Here is a 22,858-nt window from a genome sequence, read left to right as displayed (position 1 = left end):
GCATGCCTATAGTGCAAGCTGGCTGGATAAATCAGAGGTGGAATAAAAATTCTGGGTTTTGATGGTAATTGCTGAAGCTTTTAATTGACGGGCTGCTTAAACATGGAACAATTGTTCGCTGATAATCTATGAGATGCCGAAGCGAATCTCGGATAGTTAAGAACGATAAAGTTCTACATGAGACAGAGGCATTTGACTTGGTCTTATATTTACAAGTTAAACAAAACACACATCTGAAATCATTGTAATTAAGCAATAAATATATTTATTGGAAAAAATCCTCTCGCGCCCCTTGTTGAAGCCACTGTGAGCACCAATGGGTGTACGATCTTGTTATTCATCTAGCGGCTGAACGATTTTCTCACGTTATTTACTGCTGTTTGTTTACTGTATTGCAGTATAAAGTGGTTGTCTAGGGTCGGCCGGCAGGAGACCATTTATTTTAGCAAAGTCTCGAAACTTTTCTTGCTCACCACAAACGAGCATTGGTCGCATTATTTTATCGGCAAGGATGGCCTCCTCTGGAGTACGAGGGCCTACAGAGTATGCAAAGCGAGACCTTCTAGTTGGCCATCGAGAGATGCACTCCGCAACGTGCGAGTTCAGTGAAGAGACTTTCTGCAAAAAGACAAGAAAAGAATATCTGGTTCTAATGACCTATCGAGTTTCATTTGATCGAGAGTATGTAACGCAGTAAATATAAGGTGTAGAGTAAAATACTAAGTCTGACAAAAAATGCGTGTACAAAGTTAAAAATATTTTAATAATGGGGACTGCTCGTAGTAGAGACTACGCTAGAGAAGCATTGGACAACTTTTCACGATTCAGTCATGAGCCTAAACAACAGGCCACTTGTGCTCGCCTGCTAAAAACTAATTGAAGACATGCTTTTCGACACAGCACGGCTGGTCTACGTTGATTAGGAATAGAACTTACAACGCATAGACTCGTCTGCGTAAGAGCTAATTATAATGTCCTACGGTGTAGTTACCGCAACTATATTACAGCCTATAACTTTAAAGGCATACGTAGTATAATATTCATTTAAACCACAGTCCATAATACAAGGTAAGATGTCCATTTTAACAAGTAGTTGTTAAAGACCAAATACGTTATTTTGTTAGCAATTATGCGTAGGGAAATAATATTAATTACAAGCAAGCTGATATTAACACACCAGAAAACTGAGCAGGAAAGAGACGATTCAGACTATGAATTCAGACAACCGTTTGCCAAAACGGTGTACAGCGGCCCAGTGATACGCCTGAGCCTAAACTGGATAGCCAGAGTCACGTCATTGGTCATGTAAGCCGCTAGAAAATGTTTAGTAAGTGCTAATCTTAATATACTTATGATAATTCCCCAAAAAATAAATACTACAAATTGGTAGTTTCGTTTCAGGAACAAAAGCAGCCTACTTTATAGAAAAGTAGACCTATTTTAAGCTCAGCTCAAATGGAGCAAATAATATGACAGCGTACCACGGATGTCGTTAAAGGAACACATTACGAGGTCTGAGCGTTCGCTGGCGTGTGCGTGAATCAGTTACCGAAACTGTTTAGTTTGAAGGCTGGGCAAACATGTACGCTGGTGTACCTACCGCCATCGGTTATCACTGCTACTTCCTTTGGCTGCAGCGACTGACGACGACACGTAGTTAGATGTATTTCCTATCGTCAACTAAAATGAGATGTAGTTGATTAAACATTTTGAAGTAAACTAATTTACTTCTGTCACATGTACGGGTACGCCACTATGCCTGCAGCGCCTAGGACAATCCAAGCTGAATCTCACGTGAGCTCAAACTACAAAAAGCGCATAATGTCTCTATTCAAGTTAGTTTGAAACCTGCGCTTCTAATTTAGTCCGAAATTACCAGGAACATTATGGTAAATCGAAACAGTATAGTTGAAAGGGTACGACGGTTCGATAGATGCAGGGTTGCCCCTTAAAATTTCTTAAAAATTCTACATTATTTCTGACTGGCTCTCGTCTTAGCTCTATATACTATTATTTATATCTTTATTTGATCAGACACCCTAACACTCACACTGCCACGTTTTACTCGGCGTCATTCCTCTACGTAATATAGGCTTTGTGAAATAGAACATGGGCATCACTAATGATTCAGTGATTTATTCACTATTACGTGTTAGCCTCTAATATCTTCAAAAGGACAAGTTTGAACTAGCCCGGGAGGCGAGCTGAATGTTAATGAATCGATATTTTTACCTTACACTGTATTTGTGTTAGGTTTGAATGATGAAATATACGCTAAGCTATACGGACGCTTAGAATTACTGAAAGATGCGTCCGTCTATCGTTGATGCTGCATTGACTATGCAGAGCAGTTGTCACAGTTTTAGCCAAGCCTGCTGGTCCACATTCTAATATTCAGTCTGGCAGCACATCACATACAGCAGATGCTCATTTCATCGTCAGTTAAGGTATACTTTACTGAACTACTGATCTCCATAGCAAAAGAATTATTTCCCTAGACCGGTGTACATATTCACTGTGCATTTTTCATTTATCCGTTGTGTAACTGTTGACACCTATGACCTTTGAGTTCACGTCCAGTCGGCATCTTGCTACTGCTGCTGCCGCCTGAGTAGCTGAATTTGTGTTTCTTGCGATACGCGACGGTCAAGCAAGCCGGATTTAACCAAACGTGCTTTGTTTCAGTTGAGCGTTCGTGTTCAGCGAAAAAATCGCCAATTCTCACTAATCAGTGGCATACAGACGGGGTCTCGATTGTTTGCGCGTAACGTTCACCCATTACCGGGAGAAGGGAGAAAAAATCAGGACGGAAAACGGGTAGTAAGAGAAAAATGTCATGTATGTCATCCAGTAGATGTAAAGAAAGGGTGGAGCCGTACGGGATAGAGAACGACAAATCTACAGCGGCCATAGGGAACTTCTAGCCAGTCACCCTGGACGCCGGTATCAAACAGGCTGGTGAGTAAGCCAATACGTTAGACGGGCCCTATCGCAACCAGCCATCTAAATGCTAACGATCCCGGTAGCTATAGATGATCGAAGACAGGCTCAACTGAAAGCGGCTTTTTGTTCCCATCTGTCCTTAACTTAATTTCCTTGTGAACAGCAAGAAGCGAATGTCAAGAGGAACGGAAACCGTGTTACTTTTATAAACAATTGAGTTATTTCCAGCTCGACTTCGGTGGCGCTACGATCGGTAGCGACATACAGTGAGGCATAGGCCGGGATCCAGGGACGGTCCCATAACTGCTAGGAATTTAGTCACCTAGATATAACCAATTTTCTAACTTATCACCTCAACGTTTAGAGTGGAACGAAAGACGGGTTGACAAGGCCGGGAAATGGCATGAGAAAAAGGTACAACTACTTGACAGAGTAGTTCCTTGCTAATTTATCTTTACCTAATCGAAAGCAGGAGTATTATAATGTTTGTTTTCTTGTAAGTTGTGAGTTACGGGGCATTAAGAAATCAATCATTGTTCTAACACGAAGGAACGATACCATATTTGTTTGGCCATGAGAGTAAAATGTCAATGTTAGGTAATAATTTTGAGAAAAAGTTCAAATATTCGTTTTGTTCTGGGTCGATATACGTTCGGTGTGGATGCTCATTGTATGAGCATCCACACTGAAGGCTTGGCACGGGATAAGAGATATTACTTAATATTGTTGCCCGCAGGTAAAAATGTTGTCGAGGCATTGGACCTCCTATTTGGGGCAACATGTCGTTCGCTTTCCCGCTTAATACTTCCTATAACCTACAGTTGATCTTGCGGTGGTATCTGTCTTGCAGTACGATCGTCTTTTTTTTAACACGTGCATAAAACATGGTTTTGTCGTATACATATTTCTACCTACGCACATCAACTATCAGTTAAATATAGTTAATACATAATGCCGCTCTCAAGTGTGCCCTTCTTATTTGCAATAACTCTAGAAGGGTTAATATTAGTGGCAAAACTGTGTAGAAATACATATCTACTCATGACAAATACTGCGGCTACTTAGGCAGCAGTAATCCGGTTGTACACTAGTCTTTAGCTTTTTAATACAGTTGAAATCAAGTACCGTAAGAAAACGGACCGTTGAGAGGACTCAAGATCTACGATTTGCATAGAACTTCTCTGATAAATTAGCGTACGACGTACCTTAATCGTTATGCGTGTACAATTTTTGCCATATAAATAAGACATGTTAGGACGATTTACTCACATAAACGGTAAGGGCATAAAGGAACACGTCATTTTGTTCTGGTCATCATACGCATGATTCATTTGTCAAAATCCAGTCGAAAAAGCTCATAAGAGTATTTCATATATACTATATTCATGCAAAGTAATTTCTTGCTTGGAACCAATAGAGTTTCGTGAAACGGGTCTGGCAGTTGCGTTCTTCAGCTCTGCGATATGTGCCATAGACTGCATTCTTCGCCAGCATCGCGGCAGTTCCTCCACTCGAGCTTTTTACATTAGCCAGAAACATCTGTTACCTAGTTTTCAACATGCGACGGATCGTAAAGGTCAGCCAACCGGGTGAGCCATTAAAGAATATAGTTTAATTTTCACTTGTTCAGTCGCATTTGGGACAAGTATTCTGGTTTGCAACATTGCTTCAATACCTTTTATCTTCGCTCTCAGCATTAGCGGAAAGCAACAGCGTGAAGCGTGTTGTTAACGAAAAAAACGTCACATCTAGGTCAACGATCATGGCTGCGACCATGAAACCAATTACTCTCCGTAAAGCTGAGTGATTTTAGCTTTTGACTTCGATAACCCAATGTACTTTTCTCTACGTTCTCAAAGAAACTTACAGCTATTTATATGTAAAGTTATATTTACCAGACTGCTAGGAGTAACGACAGTCTACTAAGATCGAGTTCAACTAACTTCATTCACTGATTACACCTACTAAAATAACCGAGAAGTAAATAAAATTACAGATTGCGCACCCAAGGCGAACGTCTACATCACATGAGTATAGTAGTATGTTGTACGATGATGATATTGTAACATATTGTATATGGAACACTTCGTAACTTGTTTTTATAATCTATCGAAAATGCCGGCTTTTCTCGAAACTTCTAAGTAATTTTAGGCTGGATTTCAATAAGTCCTTCAAGGTAACATTGATTTCAAGCCAAGTATGCCGGTCTAGCTGTTTCATATGTCGATTTCAGTGCTTGCGAGGCTGTTCCATTTGCTGATTAAAAGAGTTCATTTTATGAGGAGATTCTGACCCAATTGCCAGACTCGACAACCCATCTTTAAGGACAAATCAATATTTATTGCCAGCATCTCGAGTCATAGTATTCAGGATTTCTCGCAATGGCTACTTTTGGCCGATAAGTTTTACAGTATATTGAAATTACCTGCTGTTAAGGTTATGCTGATCGCACAAATGATTTATTCATCTCCTCATTTGATACGATAAATGTGGCCAAAAAAAAAAGCGCCGCAGAAGCTTTTTCATTTCCTAGCTTTCTAGCAAAGCCAGTTATATATATATAGAAATTCGCCTGTGGAAACATATTTTCTTTTCGACTATAGAAAAAGTGTCTACAGTACAAAAGTCATAATTTTTCATTTTTAAAAGATATCATTCGATCGAAACGGAGTTCTCTCATCTGGGCGTTCATTGGCACAGAGATTTGATGTGCGTCTATGGCGTATTTCGATTCCTCGAAATTCATCGCTGAAGTACCGCAATCAGTAAACAAAGTATGAATATTACTATTTTTATTGATTTTGCGCGTACTGCACTTCTAACATACTTGGCCATGTATGTTAATTGTTGTTTTTTCTGCCTTTTTTTTTTATGAGAAGGCAAGCGAACTGCATATCAGTCAGCTAAAAATTTATATCTCGCCATTTTTTTGCTTGTTTATGCGAATTTATTTAGATGGCATACGCCGACGTTATTAGAGCACCAAACTGTATAAACTGGTCTGAAGTAATACTTAACGGTAATGCAAGACGTAAAATTCGAAATCTTAGTAGACTCTTTCAATTAAGTAAAATCTACACACGCAGGTGATTTCCTTCCGAGATCGATATTCTTTGTTTTTCGTGATAAATATGGCGCAATATTATGCTCATACCAATATATTATATTACTATTGTTCAACTGTATCTTAGGATGTCTAGATGTTTACGTTTTTTTTTTTTTTTTTTTTTATAGCTTATACGTACGTTTTCATACATACTACACGACAAATATGTGAAGTAAATCGATGATTTTTTTCCGTACATCGGTATAAACACAGCTTGAAATAACAGATGGAGGCAGTAAAGGCGCTACTCAATAGTACCTCAATGTGGCTTGAACTGTTGAAGTGCGCATAGCTTGCGTTCGACGAAACCATAATCACTCCGCAAGGAATACAGCGACACAAGGGACGATCTGCAACCTCGTCTTCAACGGACGAGTGATCGATTGGGAAATTCCTCATTGTCCTGGAAATTTTCTTGTAGATACAATAACGTACAAGTCGTGCATAATGTTATTGAAAAGACTTTGTGTTTAGCTCCCTTTGTCTAAGCGATGCAGAAACTGATCCTTTAAAATGCACTTATACTTATTGTTTCTTTAGAAACTACTAGAAGAAAGTTTTTCAAAACATCCCTTGTAAATAAAAATCATATCGTCTGGCCAGAATAATTTCGAATCATGGCTGCAGTCGAAATGCTAATATTTGCAGATATTACGTTGTCCGAATATTCGCTTCAAGTTTTCATGTTTAAGTTGAACTTTTAAAATTAAATTAAATTTGATATTAAATTAGAATTTATAAACAGTTAAATAAGCGTCATAAATAATCATAACTATATTATAAATCATAATGATATTATTTCTTTTCAATTTCGCGAGGTTACTTCGCAATTGATCTCGTTTTCGTTCGTGAATTTTGTTCGTCGACCTTCGACATGTGACTTCGATAACGTTCATTCGTTACTATGACTAGTCACATTGACATTGTGCACTCTAGGTGTTCTTCATAGGCTTTGGTCATTCATTGATCGATAAAGATGATTCCGAAGGAAATCAATCGGAACGGATATATGTTGAGCTACGTCTATCAATGGCAACGTAGTTGCGTATGTAACGTAAAAACATAACGTAAATGTAAATTGCGTCGTCGTCGTCGTCTCGTACTTCCTGTCCGAGCGCAGCATCCCATACTTTAGAAAGCATTTTACGAGCGAACGAGAGCGAGATTTCTATTCTCGCGGTATACAGGAATCCTACGATTAGATTAAAATGCTCGAGCTGTACAGGAGGCAAACGATCGCTACAAGCGAAATGGCACAATTCGACAAGCGGCCCGTTAGGAACTATGGGGCCAATGTCTTTGCTAACAGATACGATGCGTAACATTAGATAATTACGACCAGTTATAATCAGCTCAGAATATAATCCATAGTGTAGAGATGGCAGCACCATGTGAATAAAGCTTCAAAATGTCCTGACTCCTCAATCAGGCCGTCCTAGGCTGAAGACATTGACATTTATTTGATCGTCACAAGCGAAGTCGGCCTACTTTGAAACTTGAGCTACTACGTTTTAGAAGTACACACCTTTATTTCTCCTACGCTTGTCTTAGGGCTCTCGCAATTCCTGGAGAGCCACATAGCTATCATTCGCGCTCCTCTATGTAACTTTGCTACCTATTGTTCCTCAACGCAGACTGGTGACGAAATGTACCTGCCCACCAGTTTCTCTTTTGTAATTATAGACTTATATCAGGAAAATCAAGGGGTTAAGATCAACGTTAAATATTGTTTTGCTCAATCTAGAAAATAACAAAGACACGACGATGAGGTTTGGCGTTGTCATCAAATAAACAACAAAGGGTCTATGAGTCCCTTGAAAAATTCTGCATCAATTGTTTCATTTTTAGAGAGTTTGTCGTAATAGAATATATCATTGATGCCCTTTGCATCACTTTACGTCCGAGGCCACTCGACATTGTCATTGAGCCTGATTTCTCTTTAGGGTGACTCCATTCTTTCACTTGGTCTTTTTCCGACTGGCGATAGGTGTTAGAACCATGCCCTGTGTATGGCGACTGTATGCTCCAAGTTCCGCAAATTACACGCGGGATGCGTTACACGCATTTCCAACTGTCTTGCAGTTAATTTACTGGGGACCCGATATTTACTCAATGCCTACATTTTCAGAATTTGGGTAACAATTATGTAACATGCTGCTAGTGAAATGTCAGTTTGGGCTACTAAAGCTTTTACACACCGAGGCTGGGCTTCGTGAAAAGCTTCTTCGATTGTGGCAATGCGTTATTGTTCTTCGAGTCCCGACATCTGGCCACTTGTTCGCTGGTCCCCAACAATTCAATCTCCGTTTTTTAAGTGTTTGGGCCCCCACTTAGGTACTGTGCTGTTCCTAAAGTCTGCCTCGCCTAATGTCTTTAGCAGTCTCTGATGAGCTGCCTTCATCCTCAAGGAACAAAATATTATCACTGAGTGTCGAGCTTTAAGTCTAAAAGGTGTTTTTCCTTCTCAACTCATTTCTCCCGGGGTGAATTCAACCGACGTGTACGCCATTTCTAAAAGACTGGAGCTTTTACCAGCCAAACTTCGTCGATTCGCGATGCGTACTTTAGAAATCATTCGATTTCAAAGTTGGCTTGCAACAAGCCGTACATACAACGTCCTATGGCACAATCGAAGCGGAATCTGGTCATGTCAGAGTAATAACTAGTGTTGATGTGGACGTTCTGTTTCTAGAAGCTGCACCTGCGTCTTTTGCACTTGGGAATTTTTAATATTTACAATTAACCAAGGAAATGCTGTCGTGATAACTCCAGTCGATGTTGAACCTTCTATACCTTCCGTTGGAGTCCTTACGAAGAATTTACCAATTAGGTTTTTGGCAATAAGTCACTAGCTCAATTTTTTGGTCGACAACTTGGACGGTATCACTTCGAAAGCAAATGTCTTTGATATGGCGCTGCAGTTTTACGAAAAACTATTATCCTATTACGATTTTAGGGCTATACTTTATAGGTACACCATACGACACCACGGCAAGCGCGGGCTTTTTTGCTTTGAAATTCCAAGCTTTCAGTAGTTGCTGGTATCAGCAATCGATAAGCTATTACGGAAATTAAGCACACGTATATTTAGAGTGACCTTAACGAACTCGAGTAACACCAATATACCATAATTAATGTTCTCTAATAACTGTGAAGATGGGTGGAATTAGTTGGGCGTTTATTAGGGCCGTACAAACGCCCGAAACTCTATTTCAGTCTTAGAACTACTGATAGGTTTCGCTTTATTTAGTTTATAGGCAGATACTTGCCTATTGTAGAACGTGAATCTTTGCTCACTCGTGGCCTGTTGGTAGTTCAATATCACACGTTCGCTGTTGGTCACCTCAACCTGATCCGGCTGTATAGTAATGTATGGCCTAGGCTGAACTAACGATCTAGTTGACGTTGCGTTTAATGGAACGTACTCATTTTGACGAAGATAGAACGACATAAAGCATAGGGTAGCGTGTGCCGCCCAAAGAGCTTTATTCCCGCTATACCCTAACGATAATACGCCATTCTCAGTAGTATTAACGTTCGGACAGGATCTACATAAGAGATCCACTCGAATATTTGTGTAGAAGCGTAAAGTACGCAGTGTTTTAGAAATATGATTAGCACCAATTGCACTAGCATACGAAAAAAAAAAAAAATACTTTTAAAGGAACACACTCACAAATGAATTTTATATAACTGTGTCTGCATTGAACTGGTGAGAGGGTAATTTCATTTTTCAGCTTACTTTAAGCAAAGAAGGTTTTCGAACAGAGTAACCCCGCCTAGTAAAGAAATTAACGCGATTTTTCGTGGCTGTCTTCTACCGTTTAGGTTCGTCGGTTAAAGAAGAAAGCATCTATGGAAGCAAGCCATCGATAAATTCATTTTTGGATTTTTGCTTCTTGGCTTGAACCGTCTATTTTCCAAGCCATGTTAATAAAATATGAATCCAATGAAAGTTTCCGTTCCTTGTTGGTTGCCAAAGCTTTATGGAGTCATCAAGTGTTGTCATAAAAAAAGAGATCACGTCAGGCGTTTTTTAAGTTAGTAGAGTTTTCGTATTGTCAATTTGTTGATTCAGTTTGACGAGTTCAGTCTAGGCGTTCTTTGCATTTGTCATTATAGAGCGTTCCTGTTAGGCCCTACCCAATCCCGGTGATGGCTAGAACCTCTATTACATGGTAGAAACTCCATTTTATATGTATTATATATCCAAATCTATATATGCCCGTAAGAAGATTTTACAGAAGACTTCTCTAAACGAAAAATTCTTTACAGTGATGATTTCGTACACAAAACGTGAATTTAAATTGAAGATGACGGTCATGGCCTGAAACAACTGATCACGAACGGAAGAGAGAGACAATATCTTCTCCGAGGAACAAAATATTACCAGTATGCCGGCAATGCTAATAAAGAGACGCACAAAAGAAGGTTGCGTGACTACGAAGTCGAGTGCGTGCAGCTCACGACTTCCGGAATAATGCTTAAAGAGTCGGAAGTTGTCAGGGGCTCCAGGCAGAGATCCGACTAATTCGGTAGAGACAGAAAAACTTTTGCGTCGCCCAATCCTTTGAGCTGTTCATGTTGAGGTTCATCCGAAACTTAGCTCTCCTTCTGGGTCATAGGGCTGGTTGTAAAAGATCTTTTTAGGATTTCCGAAGCCAACTTCGCTAATAAATGAGTTCCTTGCTTACCGTGCGAGCAATGGTATGCATGATGGTCTAGCGGTTAGCTAAAGCACTTTCACTTAGTTCATGTGGGGCCAGCTTCACAGTCTTTAATGCATGCACGCGGCTATCGACCTTGATGTGAGTGACTTTCATCTGCGCAAGAAGTTCTTCAGATGACCGAGCCGAATTTTCCAGTAATGGAGTTCGCAACTTATCCACATTATCATTGGACCATGGTTTGTACTTCAGGTGATAATTTACGGTTTCGAGACGTTCAAACAAATTTAAGAGAACCCTGTCCGAACGACTATTGATTAGCTTTTAACCTTCTATACAATTGTCGCTAAAAAAGAGGGCAGTTAATTTTAAATTAAATGGTCAATTACATTGGGCAAATGGAAAAGTTAAAGATTACCAAAGTTACTTTCTGACAGATCTAAGAGTTTATCCGGTGCTAATCGTAATGGAATCGATTCCGAGAAGACATAGCCATAACGACAAAAAATAACGCAATACACGTGAAGCCTCTTCCCGTGGTCAGCTTCGTTCTTCAAGACCTCAGAATTTTGGCTTTAAAGCAATTATTATTGATTTTGCTATTGAAGCGGCGACATTTTCGATGCAGGACACAAAAACTGCTGTATTTATATTCAAAACTGACTACTGGTCTATCTGCTGTTTGCCATAAGATAGCATTGGCCCTGGCTATTTGTTTCACATTTGATCATAACGCCTATCAGCTTTGATGGCCAATAGTGAAGAAGCGCAGCATCGGTGTCATTCTCATTGAAAATAACGGAAAAAAATATCGAAAATTACAGTAGGACATCTGCACAGCATGCGCTCGAACTATTTAAACGGGGTCTCGGAGCTTGCCCAGTCTCACAGAAGTCGCAGTGTAATTTAGTTCTAATTTTGACCATCAAACAGTTTAATTAGAAAAACCTGTTGCGCAATATTCGGAGCCATTTATGGGCTTGATTATTTTTCAATCCTGAGCGCTGTGTATTGATGCATACTAAATTTCTCCGTTAAGGACCGCTTCATATAGCCTGCCTGCCCATAAATCTAATGACTTGCAGTCCTTTACGCTGCATGACTTGTAATGTGGTAAATTATTTCATTATAGTCTGTTAAGCCTTTAGGCCATTAAGTGCTTGCAAGAAATATTAAGTTCCTCGACGAATCAACCGTTCATCCTTCAAATATAAAATCTTATCACTAATAGAGCACGTATTGCGCAGGCGCTTCAATGAGCGGTGCTAGGTACATACGAATAGAGAGGATGGAGATATTCCATGATGATGAGAGATAGCACCATGCATGTTAGATACTTATGGGTGCTTTGGGTGAACGGTTTTCAAGAATATTGTACATCAGCACACAGTCTAAATCGTTCGTACGATCTGATCGACATGATCATGAGCATCGGGACAAAACGAGCGGCACGTGCTACGACGGCCTATCATATGGAATCTGACTGTAACTGATATACAGAAATCAAGCATTATATTGGTAAATACAAGCGTTCTGTATTAGCATAGGCTGCTGATGTGCGAACACAAAAACCTAACCGAAATACGTTTGTAACCTGTATAGATGCTTGTCGAAGACCCTCTACAACAGCATGGTCACAACTGAATATTATCAAAGCATGTAAATACTTGCACATTAAATATTTATTTAGTCAAAACAAAGATAATTTAATCAGACTTGCCTCGTTGTTGTGGCCCGACAAAAGAAACGTATCGAATATTTACAAGCGGAGTGCGGTGTTGTTTGAGCTTTATGGAGGTACCTATTTAAGACGCAACGACAGATGTTCACATTACGTCCACGCAGGTCGGGTGAGGTACGCCACTGTTGAGTGTCCCTGATAATCTACACTCAATGAGGACAGCTTAATAGCTTCCAAAAAACAGTAACAATAGAGAACTACTGGCCCAAGTGGGCACTCGATTGGTCATTACTGCGTGCGTGCGTGCTACGCATCCTGCCTGGACGAGCACATGCCATGCAAATGAGAAGCCCATAGCTGAATAGAGTTTGGTGCGCCTTGTAAGATCGTATGCGGTATAATGCAAATGTCGATCTAGCTTACATAAGTCTCGTATCCAACCGAGGACACCGATGCGTCTATATATTGGAAAACGATGTAGAGGTGCGGCCAGTGATATGCATGCGCGATTTATCGTTCGTAAGAAAAAATAGAATCCGAAAATATTACAATCACTGGGAATGCAGTTTTTTAAGGCCTAAACAGAAAATGAGGACGGCGGCAAGGACGACTCATATCTGGTAGAACGACAAAAGGCCTTCCCATGGCATTTCCTTAAGTGGCACGAATTTAGCTGCGTAGGTAAATTAGCGGAAGTAACATAAGACAACCGGGAAGTTCAGAAGCGATATTTGCCTTTAAGAATAGATTACTTTTAAGTATCGTATTTGCTTCTCAGTATTTTCGTTCTGAATGAAATTTGAAATGACAGAACCGAAAGCTGCCAGGACTCAGCTATAGGTATCAATGAAACCTACGTACAATTCGCGTATCGTTTAGTGCGCATTCGCTATAAAGCTTCCATGTTCGTGTAGATAGTAAATTATCCAATATTAGACCAATTTTATATATTTTGTAAATGGGCGTATTAACCTAGCGTGTATATATCTATTTTATATGTAACTAGGCGATTGTCTACGTACTATATATACAATGTCACGAAAGGGCCACTCCTATTATATATAATAAGAGTATATGTTAACAAGTTCGCAAGATTAACAAATCGATTTTATATGAGTATTATTTAGTCGGCTTTTTTAAAATAGCTCCAGATAGATCTCAGCGAAAAAGCGAAGGAGCGTGAATTGCCAGGAAATTTCCGACGCATCTTCAGAATAGAACGTCATTTAATAGCTTTAAAGGAAGATTGTCTAATTTCTATAATAAAAAGTCCATCAGGTACACTACGACATTAGGTAGAAGCAAAAAAATTACATTCTAATCGAGTAATGAAAGAAATACGTTTTCATTAAAAAATGCTAAACATATTTTATTTTAATTAAAATGTTTATGGCTCAAAAATAAATGGCTAAGTATCTAAAAGACATAAAAAGATATCAAGTCCTTATTTTTGTAATGACCTTTTTTATATTTAGAGAACTTTAATAAACTGAATTAAAAAATGGACAAAAGGATTTTAGTTTTGTTTTTTTTTAAAATTTGCGTCTCTCCGATTATTTAAGTTTTTTTCTTTAGCGTTTTTGACCATGCTCGTCCATTTCCATGCTATAAAAAAATACGAAAGTACCGCGACACTAAATTCTCAACAAGTTCTCATAAATAAGTAGTATTGTTGAAATTTCGGAGTTTTAAAAAGCATTCGAAATAATTCCGTCAAACGTTTTTAGTAAACTCACATAAACCATTATATTTCATTGTATGATTTCATCATTATGATGAAAAAGAATAAATTTGTAAGAACGATTGTTTTCGTCGTAAAAAAATTACACTGATAGACATTTCGATACGCATTACTATAGATATATATAGGAATAGTTATCGAGTACAGCGGTGGTGAGTATGTTTCGAAACAGCGATAGTTAGATGTGGTTCAAAATAACGTCTAAAATTATTTGAGGAAACGACAGTTTCTTTGAAAGCAGGAAATTTATGAAACAGGTTTAGGATTCGCAATAAACTCAGCAGAAACTCGGAACAAATGATTCGTCCGCATCCTGTAAGTACAATCTAATATACGCGTTTGTATTAAACGAGAAAAATCAACAGAAAACAAATGAGCTTGCTCCAGGCGAAGCCATTGTAGACACCTTGTGCCGAGTAATCACAGCTGCACACAATTACTCATAATAGATCATTATAATATTATATTATAATTATTAATCATAATAACGCAAAAATCCAGTATTTGAAAGTAAATATTGTAATTTGCTAGTGTACTTCAGTTTCATCGTTTGATATAGTTGTCGAAAGCGTTTCCATTAGCAAGTTACTGAAGGAAACGAAACTCGGTTGCTTCTCTACACGTATACATCGTCCCTCTCCATGTGTTCAACTATACCCGCCCCGAGGGCCTTTTTGCCCCTTTCACACTTCTCCTGTCGACCATGTAGAAACATCTAAATCGTCTAAATAGAGAAAAGTTCATTTAAAAGGCCGGGCTACGCAAAAGGGCCTGGCCTGAACGGATTTCCGATACTCTTTGTCGAACTGAAGATTTCTTTCGAATCGTCCTGCTACTGCTGAGCATATCATGGCCCGTGTAGCGCGGCCTTCTTAGTTGAAATAAAATTTTCTATTGCTGATGAAGTGCGAGAATACCCTAAGTTGAGCCACCTTAAACTAACTCGCAGCGATCTCCTAAGGCAAGCGTTATTTCTATAATATAGATAATTTTTTCTCTAATATTAGTAAGTTATCCTACAAGACAACTGCGTTAACAGCTTTGTCTGGCATTTATGGAACAATTGCTTTACATGTACTACAGACCTCCATATATATCTCTGACGATTCTTCGACAAGACATACCTTAACCACGGCCACATAAATGAAGTTTTCGTACCATTCGATCCATGGGAGACATATAAAGCTGTCGTATAGATAATCGCAGATTCTAGTTACGAAGTCTTCGGTTTGCCATCGCTTTAAGGTAATTTTGACATTAAACAGTTGACGTGGAAGCAGTGTCTTCAACTATAGTCAGTATACTGTTTATCAATGAAACCACAGGTTTACAATAACACATATAATTAATTTCCTAAAGCTTCTACACAGAAATAGCGGAAGATGTGCGAAAAGTTTATGATATTATTAAGGGGTCATATCAGGAAGTATGTGTAAAGGTGTCATTCAAATAAGCAAAACTGCCAGCTTAAAAATTGATTTTTTGACTGACGTCCTCGTTGAGAAACGCTGCCAGCTGCGGGGTGCAGGATCATTTGCTGGTCGATTATTTGCCTATAAGAGTCACTGAATTGTGAAAGCCTCAAACGTGTACCTTTCGCCTCAACTTGGAAGTTCATTTTCGTTATGTATAAACAGCCAACTTTTTTAATTTCTATTATTTTAAAATAATTTTTTTTTAGCTCTAGACAGCGTAAATATATTGTCTTGTTATTATATATCGCTTGATTTGGTTAGTGGGGAATTGTCTTGTAACAAAAGGACACCCCTCAATAAGCGCTTTCCGAATGACTAGGACTGACAAGTCCATACCGTAAGGCCTCATCATGTCCACAAACGTAACAGTTTTCAGTTGACGCAAAGCTTTTGCTCAATAACAATAGCAGATTGAAGAATGTTTAGCGTGGCAATCACAATGAACCTAGATTTCATTATTGTTTGAATTAGAATAGACTAACTTCCTTGTCCTTAGCCAGTAGAGTTGATATAGGGGAAGAATAAACCAAGCTGATAAAACAGCATTTGATGAGCGCTTCATTAAGAAAAAGATCTACTAAAATTTCTCATATTATTATATTGTGCGTTGACGGGCTTAAAAAATTGTGAGGACTATTTATTCGTGTGACGTTTTATTTATTTCAAGTTGTCCATGCCAGTTTATGCCCTCGATTTAGTTGGAATTACTTCATAGGCCCGTTCATCGTATCGCTTTTTAGCAGCTCGTCGAAGGCCTACGCTTTGTATCGTTATAATTATCCTTAAAACTCCGCGCTGACTAGTCCACATCAAATGATCTTTACCTCTAAGCTGTTATCAGCATCTCCAATCGTTTACTTCCCCTTGATTCTCAATAGAATTCTACTACTGCTGAACGCTGCAACCGGTTAATTTTGTGCCATTCTACAAGTGTCGACGACTCATTGCGCCGCAGCTAGCAGATCAAGACGGTTGTACAGGGTTACCAATTTTTTCTCGTCCATGTTCTTCGATTCGTTTTTGGCTTAAGCCGATCGTCCGTTCCTAACTGGAGTAGAAACAGCCTCTCATCGAATAAGCCAAAAACATTGTGTTGTCCAATATGGTAAGCCAGTATTTTCCTTTCACGGCTTCTGTCTGCGTATTTGTAGCACTGACGATGGGAACGCTGATTATTTCTAGTGAAGCTAGAAGCCCTATGCGATTCCGTACCGCGACAGATGTCAGGGAAGAAAGCTGCGAATCTTTGCTCGGATATAAAGGCAAGTGCCGGTCTTACCACGTATATATACTGAAAACTTGCCAATGCTTCAGTGACCACAAGCCTGTGCAAGTAAAACAGATACCAGAGCGGTGCCGCGATTTCGTTTGTAAGGAAACTAAGCCCACCTGTATTAGCGACCCAGATAAGCCTTATTCCGTATGCACAACCTGTGAGCAATACGTGACAGGTGTTAATCAGTCATGTATCAAAGCCGGTGTGTGCTACGAAATAAGTGACAACTTGTTTTGTTGTCAAACCGGCTACCAAGCTGAAAAGAACGAGTGCGTAGACATTGATGAATGTGCCGTACATAAAGATACCTGCGACCAAATCTGTGAGAACCACCCCGGAACCTACTCCTGCCGCTGCAAAGAAGGTTTTCAAGAGGTTGACGAGCGGTGTATTCCGCAAGATGGATGCGTTAAACTGAATTGTTCACACATGTGTATTCAGACGGAGAAGGGAGCTAAATGCGATTGCCAGAGGGGCTATAAGCTCGTAAACAGTACTCAATGCGTCCTACAAGAGCGCGTTTGTCCAACAGGCTATCATCTCGACGTCGTCGAGAACGCATGCATGGTGTTAGGGGTCGATCCTCAGCTAATTTTTGTAGACGATAGAACAAACAAAGTGTACGGTGTTCTCATCCATAAGAACGATTCAATCGATGACTTGGGTCTGGTCGGAATGTCTGCTAATGGGCTTGCCTATGATACGACAAAACATGTGGCCTATTTCGTTGGCGATAACCTCACTGCAATGTATTTTGATGCAAAAGGCATTCAGCTCACGACAACCAAGCTCAACCACACTGGCAGGTCGACAGCTTACGACTGGCGCGCGCTTGCTTTATATGTCCTCGATTATCAGACACTGACGTATTGGAATGTCTCTTATACGACACCCCTTTTTGAAGCTGAACTATTTGCACATGACGGAACTATACGCGACATTGTCATAGAACCTTTTAACAGCTGGCTATTCTGGGCCGGTAGAGGCTACGTGATGAAAACGACCTTGCAAGGAAAGCAGCCGGTTAAAGTATTTAGCATCTATAAGCACTTGCAAACAGAAAATGCTGACAGTGAGTGTTTAGCAATTGATAACACTGAGATATACGACCCATTTATTTTCTATGCCGCCAACACTCATTTGTTCAGCTTCGACTCATCCGGCACCCACATAACGTTCCATACTTCCGACTTGCCGGGACCCGTGCTTTCGATGGATGTTTTCGAAGACTGGGTTTATATGGTTATAAAAGGTCAAGGCGGTAAGTGCGGGAGAAATTTTACTTTTGATTTTCTCGCTTTTTCTCTTGAGAGCTTCTATAGCATTCGAATTGGAAATTTGGCGCGAAAAACACATCATCAACTATACGTCATCTTCTGGATACAACTTTTCGCTGGATACTGACAGCTACCAATTAGTTGCAATTTTCATCGTTGAGCCAATGAATAAAGCTTGCAATTGTTTTCCCTCACTTACATGTTACATACGTTCATTCAGAACCGTGCAGAAGTGCACGATACGGTTATGCATCGATAATACGAAGATTGTTTTCGCCTCTTCAATTCATTGACTAAAGACGACTTCAATGCTGTTATGATCCAATCTACTAATAGGCATCCACGCACGACGAAAAATCGACCCTGTGATCGTTACTACTCTGTTCAGGGGCCAAAGCGCGAGGGCTATCTATATAAATCATCCGTTGCGTCAAAACGACAACTATATTTGGTCATGCACAGCGGTACGCTATAAAAATCTTTCATGATTCAAGTTACCGAACTTATTTGTCAAAAATTATGCTATGCAATGAATAGTAAGCCAGAGAGAAAAGCTCTGGTGCTGTTTTTTTTTTTGTTTTTTAACCAATAAGAAACACAGCAAAACTAAACCTTTGCTTAGGCTCGCGCTGGTAAAGCAACAAAAAAAACCTTATGGATTTTAAGATTCAAACAAAAATCTCAATGTTCCTTCGGGTGCACTGCACGACGCACCCGAATCAGTAAATGAGACTAAGCTGACGTATTCTACATTCACTGTCGCGTATGTCCAATCTATTCAACTCGACCCTGAGAGCGTCGAAGACATTGTCTGTTTCTGTGAGACGTTACTAGAATTGCTCACCTTGTTAGAACGCCATGACGCAGATCGATGTGTTCATGCATGTATGATTGTATCTAATTCTACAGGAATGCGAGCAGCTCTGTTTCCGTTTAAGTAATCTGGAATCTGTCTGTGCCTGTCGGAAAGGTTACCGGCTGGCACAAAACCGTCGTTCATGCAATGAGATCATTTTGCGCGAGGAAACAGAATGCGTCACACCATCCCCAAATTCAAGCCAAGAATACAGAGGTTAGTCAGGGAACAATCTCTATTGGTAAACCTATGTAAATCACGAGACAATCGTACGATTGGCTTGATATTGCTGGATGCAACAAAAACAATGTTGTTGAAAAATATTTTCATTAAACTCTTTCTTTTCGCATCAGAATACTTAATATATATATATATATATATAAAGTTGTAGCTTTTTTAGTATTTAAGAGAACATTGATATTAAGAACAATGACATTAGCCATTAGTATGATTCTTTGCCATAGTTTTCATTCTTTTTTCATAAAAGCTTTGTACTATTATATATTACCTAATCTACAGAAAAGTTTCTAAGACTTTTTTTTCGGTGAGGGCGTTTGCTTGAACAAGACGTTATTAGTTAATTCAATGTAATTTGCGTGTATCGTCGTTAACACCACCAGTCATAATTCGTTCCTAAGCGTGTCAGCCCTATATATAGTATACGTTACTTCTGAAGGGTTATTATAATCATTCCATTTCGACAGGTTCGTACTTATTGCACGGTTAAAATGGGCGATGAACATTTATACTTTTTTTTTTTTTTTTGTTTATGAGATACGAGAGACACTTAAATTTGCCCATTTTATTGTTAATAAAAATATTTTTGAATTTTCTAGCTTTAATGCATAGATTTCAAGGCGCTTTCATAGACTTTTCTGAGACTGATCATATTCTAGTAGTATATATATATATATATAAAAGCTTTTTATGTTGCGTAAGACTTATTTTTTACACTTAAATTTATTATTATTATTAAAAAGATATGAATCTAACGAACCAGGTGTTTCGGAAGCGACTTGGTTACGGAAACTTTCTGGTTTTCTGTGGCTTATAGCTTACTCAGTAAAAAAGAAATTCATCAGTGCTGCCGCAATAGAATCACTTGTGAATAGCACTTAAGAAAAATATCAGCGTGTACAGTCAACAATATGGATTGCAACCAAATTTTCAAGTCCATTCTTACTTAGCAAAGTTAAATTTTACCGCCCTAAGTTACTCTCATGATAGCCTGCATAAAGTATTTATTAATTTAGAAATATTAACCAAATGTTTAGAAAATAAGCATATACAGTTCCAGTTTCCAAATGTATATATGAGAGTATAGCCATATCGACACAAAAACGTAAATATATAGCCAGACCCAGCGTAGACATCGCTTCCCAATTTTTCCTATGTTCGATATGGCGAACGGGTCATTTGTAGCCTACGTTTGTTTACACGGTAATTGTATCCACAGCTGACACTTGCAGACGATTTTTAGGTCAAATTCTGTATTGCAGTTTCGTACACGACTACTGCTCCCCCATTAGAAGCTACTATATCAATCTATTGGAATTAAGATGGATTTCCATAGGCCGAAATCCTGCTTATTACAAGTTGCGTTTAAAAACATGTCCCATGAGATAACTTGTGACTGTTGTCCTAACGGTTTCTGCTATTCGAACGACACACAGAAGCGGAAAGCGTCATTCGATTGTATAGTGGTTAGCTAGTTGATCTTCTCGGTTTGGTAAATATGCGTATCGGGCAAATACTATAAACTTAGTCAGCAAAATACTGCTTAAAAATCAGCTAAAAAGATCATAACGTTGTTTTCCAACACGCTGTTAACTTTCTTCTGGCTGGAATACATGTCTGCACCCACTTTTAGTTTCCATGAATGGCAAGACTGACCAGTTAAATAGCTTATTGATGTTACTGAATAGCATTGTCATTTATTTTCCTTGGTATGGCTAGAGGCTGTTTCCTTTGCCACGTGTCTACAAGGATCTATCAAAGTCGATTATTATCATCATCTTAGTATGATCGTTATCAACTGCAAGGGACGCCTATATTCGTTTCGATTGAATATTGAAGACAAAAACAATCTAAGTGTCCGTCAGAAAATTACAAATAGCAGCATAACTCAGGAGGTCAGCATTATCTAGCTGGATCCTTACCATTACCTGGGCCTCAAGGAAGGTGTATGCTTGATTGTTATATTATGTGGGCGTTTGAATTAGGGCAGACTTCTGAAACATACGCGTAGCAAATATGTGCTCGTTGTAAAGCTATAGGTTGGGAAAGTTCAATTTAACGATGCTTAACTGTTTCATTTTTCTACGTGGAATGTTTCGTTCCAGATGTTATGGTGATGCCTGAAATGGGCGACTCGCCAGAGACATACCGCATCGGGGAGAATTCGGATAGGCCGAGTGGCCGATTTGCACTAATTACAGGTTTCGGACTAGTTCTTCTCCTAACGATATGTGTTAGCCAGATGTACCTGCTGTGGGTGGTCGGCCTGCGACATCAGTTCGGCAATAGCTTTGATGTATTAGCAAGATTCACTCCACAACATGACGCCATCTCGATTATGCAATTGTCAGAAAACGAAAGGCTTTAAAAAGGCCACCAAAATCTCAGAAAGAAACCCACATAGGAGAAATGCAATACATAGAATAAAGCTCAAGCTGGGTATCAAATGCTTACCTAATGATACCGTTTGTAAGGTAAAAGTGCGTCAACAACACTGTTTCTATGCGTAACTTTTAAAAAAGGTACAAAAAAAAAAATGTTATCCTGTTTGTTGTTGAATTTTCTCGTTTTTAAAGCAGGGGTAGATCTGCAAACCTATAGGATTATTCGTAATGATCTACAACTATTCGTAGCGTACAACGCCGTCGTTTTGCTACGTTCATGAGCATGCGTACCACAAGTGACGTGATGTCACTCATTCGTATACAACGAAGATCTATAGATACGCATGAAATATGTCTACAGTCTGCGTTACAGGGTATTATTATATGTAGAGGCAAATAAAATGCTGGAGTTTAGCAAAAGGTAAAAAAAGACTTGGGTATGCTTTTATTCCTTAGATAAGCTATTTGGTAGAAGATGGTGAAACTCTATTCAACAACACTATAGGTAAAAAAAAACCCACATTCTAGCAATAGTATTGTAGTTGGATAAGCGATAGCAAGTGAATTTTCTAGTTACGATCAATGTAAAACCTATCTCGTATGTTGATGTGGAGTGGGGAGCTGCGTACTCGCTTGAAAGAGTTAAAGTTAAAGACATAAGCATCCGTCGAAGAAATAGAGGTAGTTGGGATAAGCATAACTGGTTAGACTTTTATAATAATGTCTACTGCCTTAAACTATCGGGACCAGTTTAGTAAATATGTAATCAAGTCCCATAGATAAAAATGTTTGCCAATAATACTCTTATGGAACGTGTAGAGGGGTTACATATTATGTATAACTCTTTCTATTCAATCAAGTTACCTTATAAATTACACTGATTACCATTATATTTCGTTTTATGAATGCTCCCTCGATGGTTATTATCGAGATCAAAAAAAAAGCTCTGTAATGATCCCCATCATTTCAATACCTTCACAAGTGTAACATTTGCGTGACAGCTGTAGAGACCTGCATAAGGAAACAATTAATATATATTTAATAGGGCATACATAGACAATCCTCATCCAAACACTTTGGTCATTTACCACTTCTAGATTATTTACGATCACTAGGCTAACCACAAGACCACTGCGACTTCGGGCATTGCTTGTCAGCTGGCCAAGCTTCATAATTCCATGAGATGGGGGAAATATCGTTCAATGACAATTCTAA

General features: G+C 39.0%; 2 protein-coding genes across 7 annotated transcripts; one reads left to right on the top strand and one right to left on the bottom strand.

Moving 5' to 3' along the window:
- Positions 1-234: 234 nt before the first annotated feature.
- On the bottom strand, positions 235-19,091 carry LOC111264118 (uncharacterized). Of its 6 annotated transcripts, none has more exons than XM_086969953.1 (3): positions 19,011-19,091; positions 6,308-6,452; positions 235-618 (listed from the first exon to the last, which is right to left on the bottom strand). In XM_086969953.1, the coding sequence occupies exons 1-3, from the start codon at positions 19,049-19,051 to the stop codon at positions 385-387; spliced, it is 420 nt and encodes a 139-aa protein (XP_086826079.1). In that variant the 5' UTR covers positions 19,052-19,091; the 3' UTR covers positions 235-384. The 6 variants fall into 6 exon arrangements, with proteins under 6 accessions (XP_086826079.1, XP_086826083.1, XP_086826082.1 ...); XM_086969957.1 differs by lacking the exon at positions 19,011-19,091 and adding an exon at positions 12,518-12,659 and having other exon boundaries at positions 6,308-6,463; XM_086969956.1 differs by lacking the exon at positions 19,011-19,091 and adding an exon at positions 12,437-12,658 and having other exon boundaries at positions 6,308-6,463.
- On the top strand, positions 16,552-22,075 carry LOC111264117 (uncharacterized). The gene is made up of 4 exons (XM_022839724.2): positions 16,552-18,150; positions 18,503-18,630; positions 19,076-19,238; positions 21,365-22,075. Exons 1-4 carry the CDS (start codon positions 16,716-16,718, stop codon positions 21,625-21,627), a joined length of 1,989 nt encoding a protein of 662 aa, XP_022695459.1. The 5' UTR covers positions 16,552-16,715; the 3' UTR covers positions 21,628-22,075.
- The last annotated feature ends 783 nt before the right edge of the window (positions 22,076-22,858 follow it).

The sequence above is a fragment of the Varroa jacobsoni genome, unplaced genomic scaffold, assembly GCF_002532875.2.
Source record: "Varroa jacobsoni isolate VJ856 unplaced genomic scaffold, vjacob_1.0 scaffold_821, whole genome shotgun sequence".
NCBI lineage: Eukaryota > Metazoa > Arthropoda > Arachnida > Mesostigmata > Varroidae > Varroa > Varroa jacobsoni.
The sequence above is the reverse complement of the archived record's forward strand: the minus strand, read 5'-3'. Positions and strand labels throughout refer to the sequence as shown.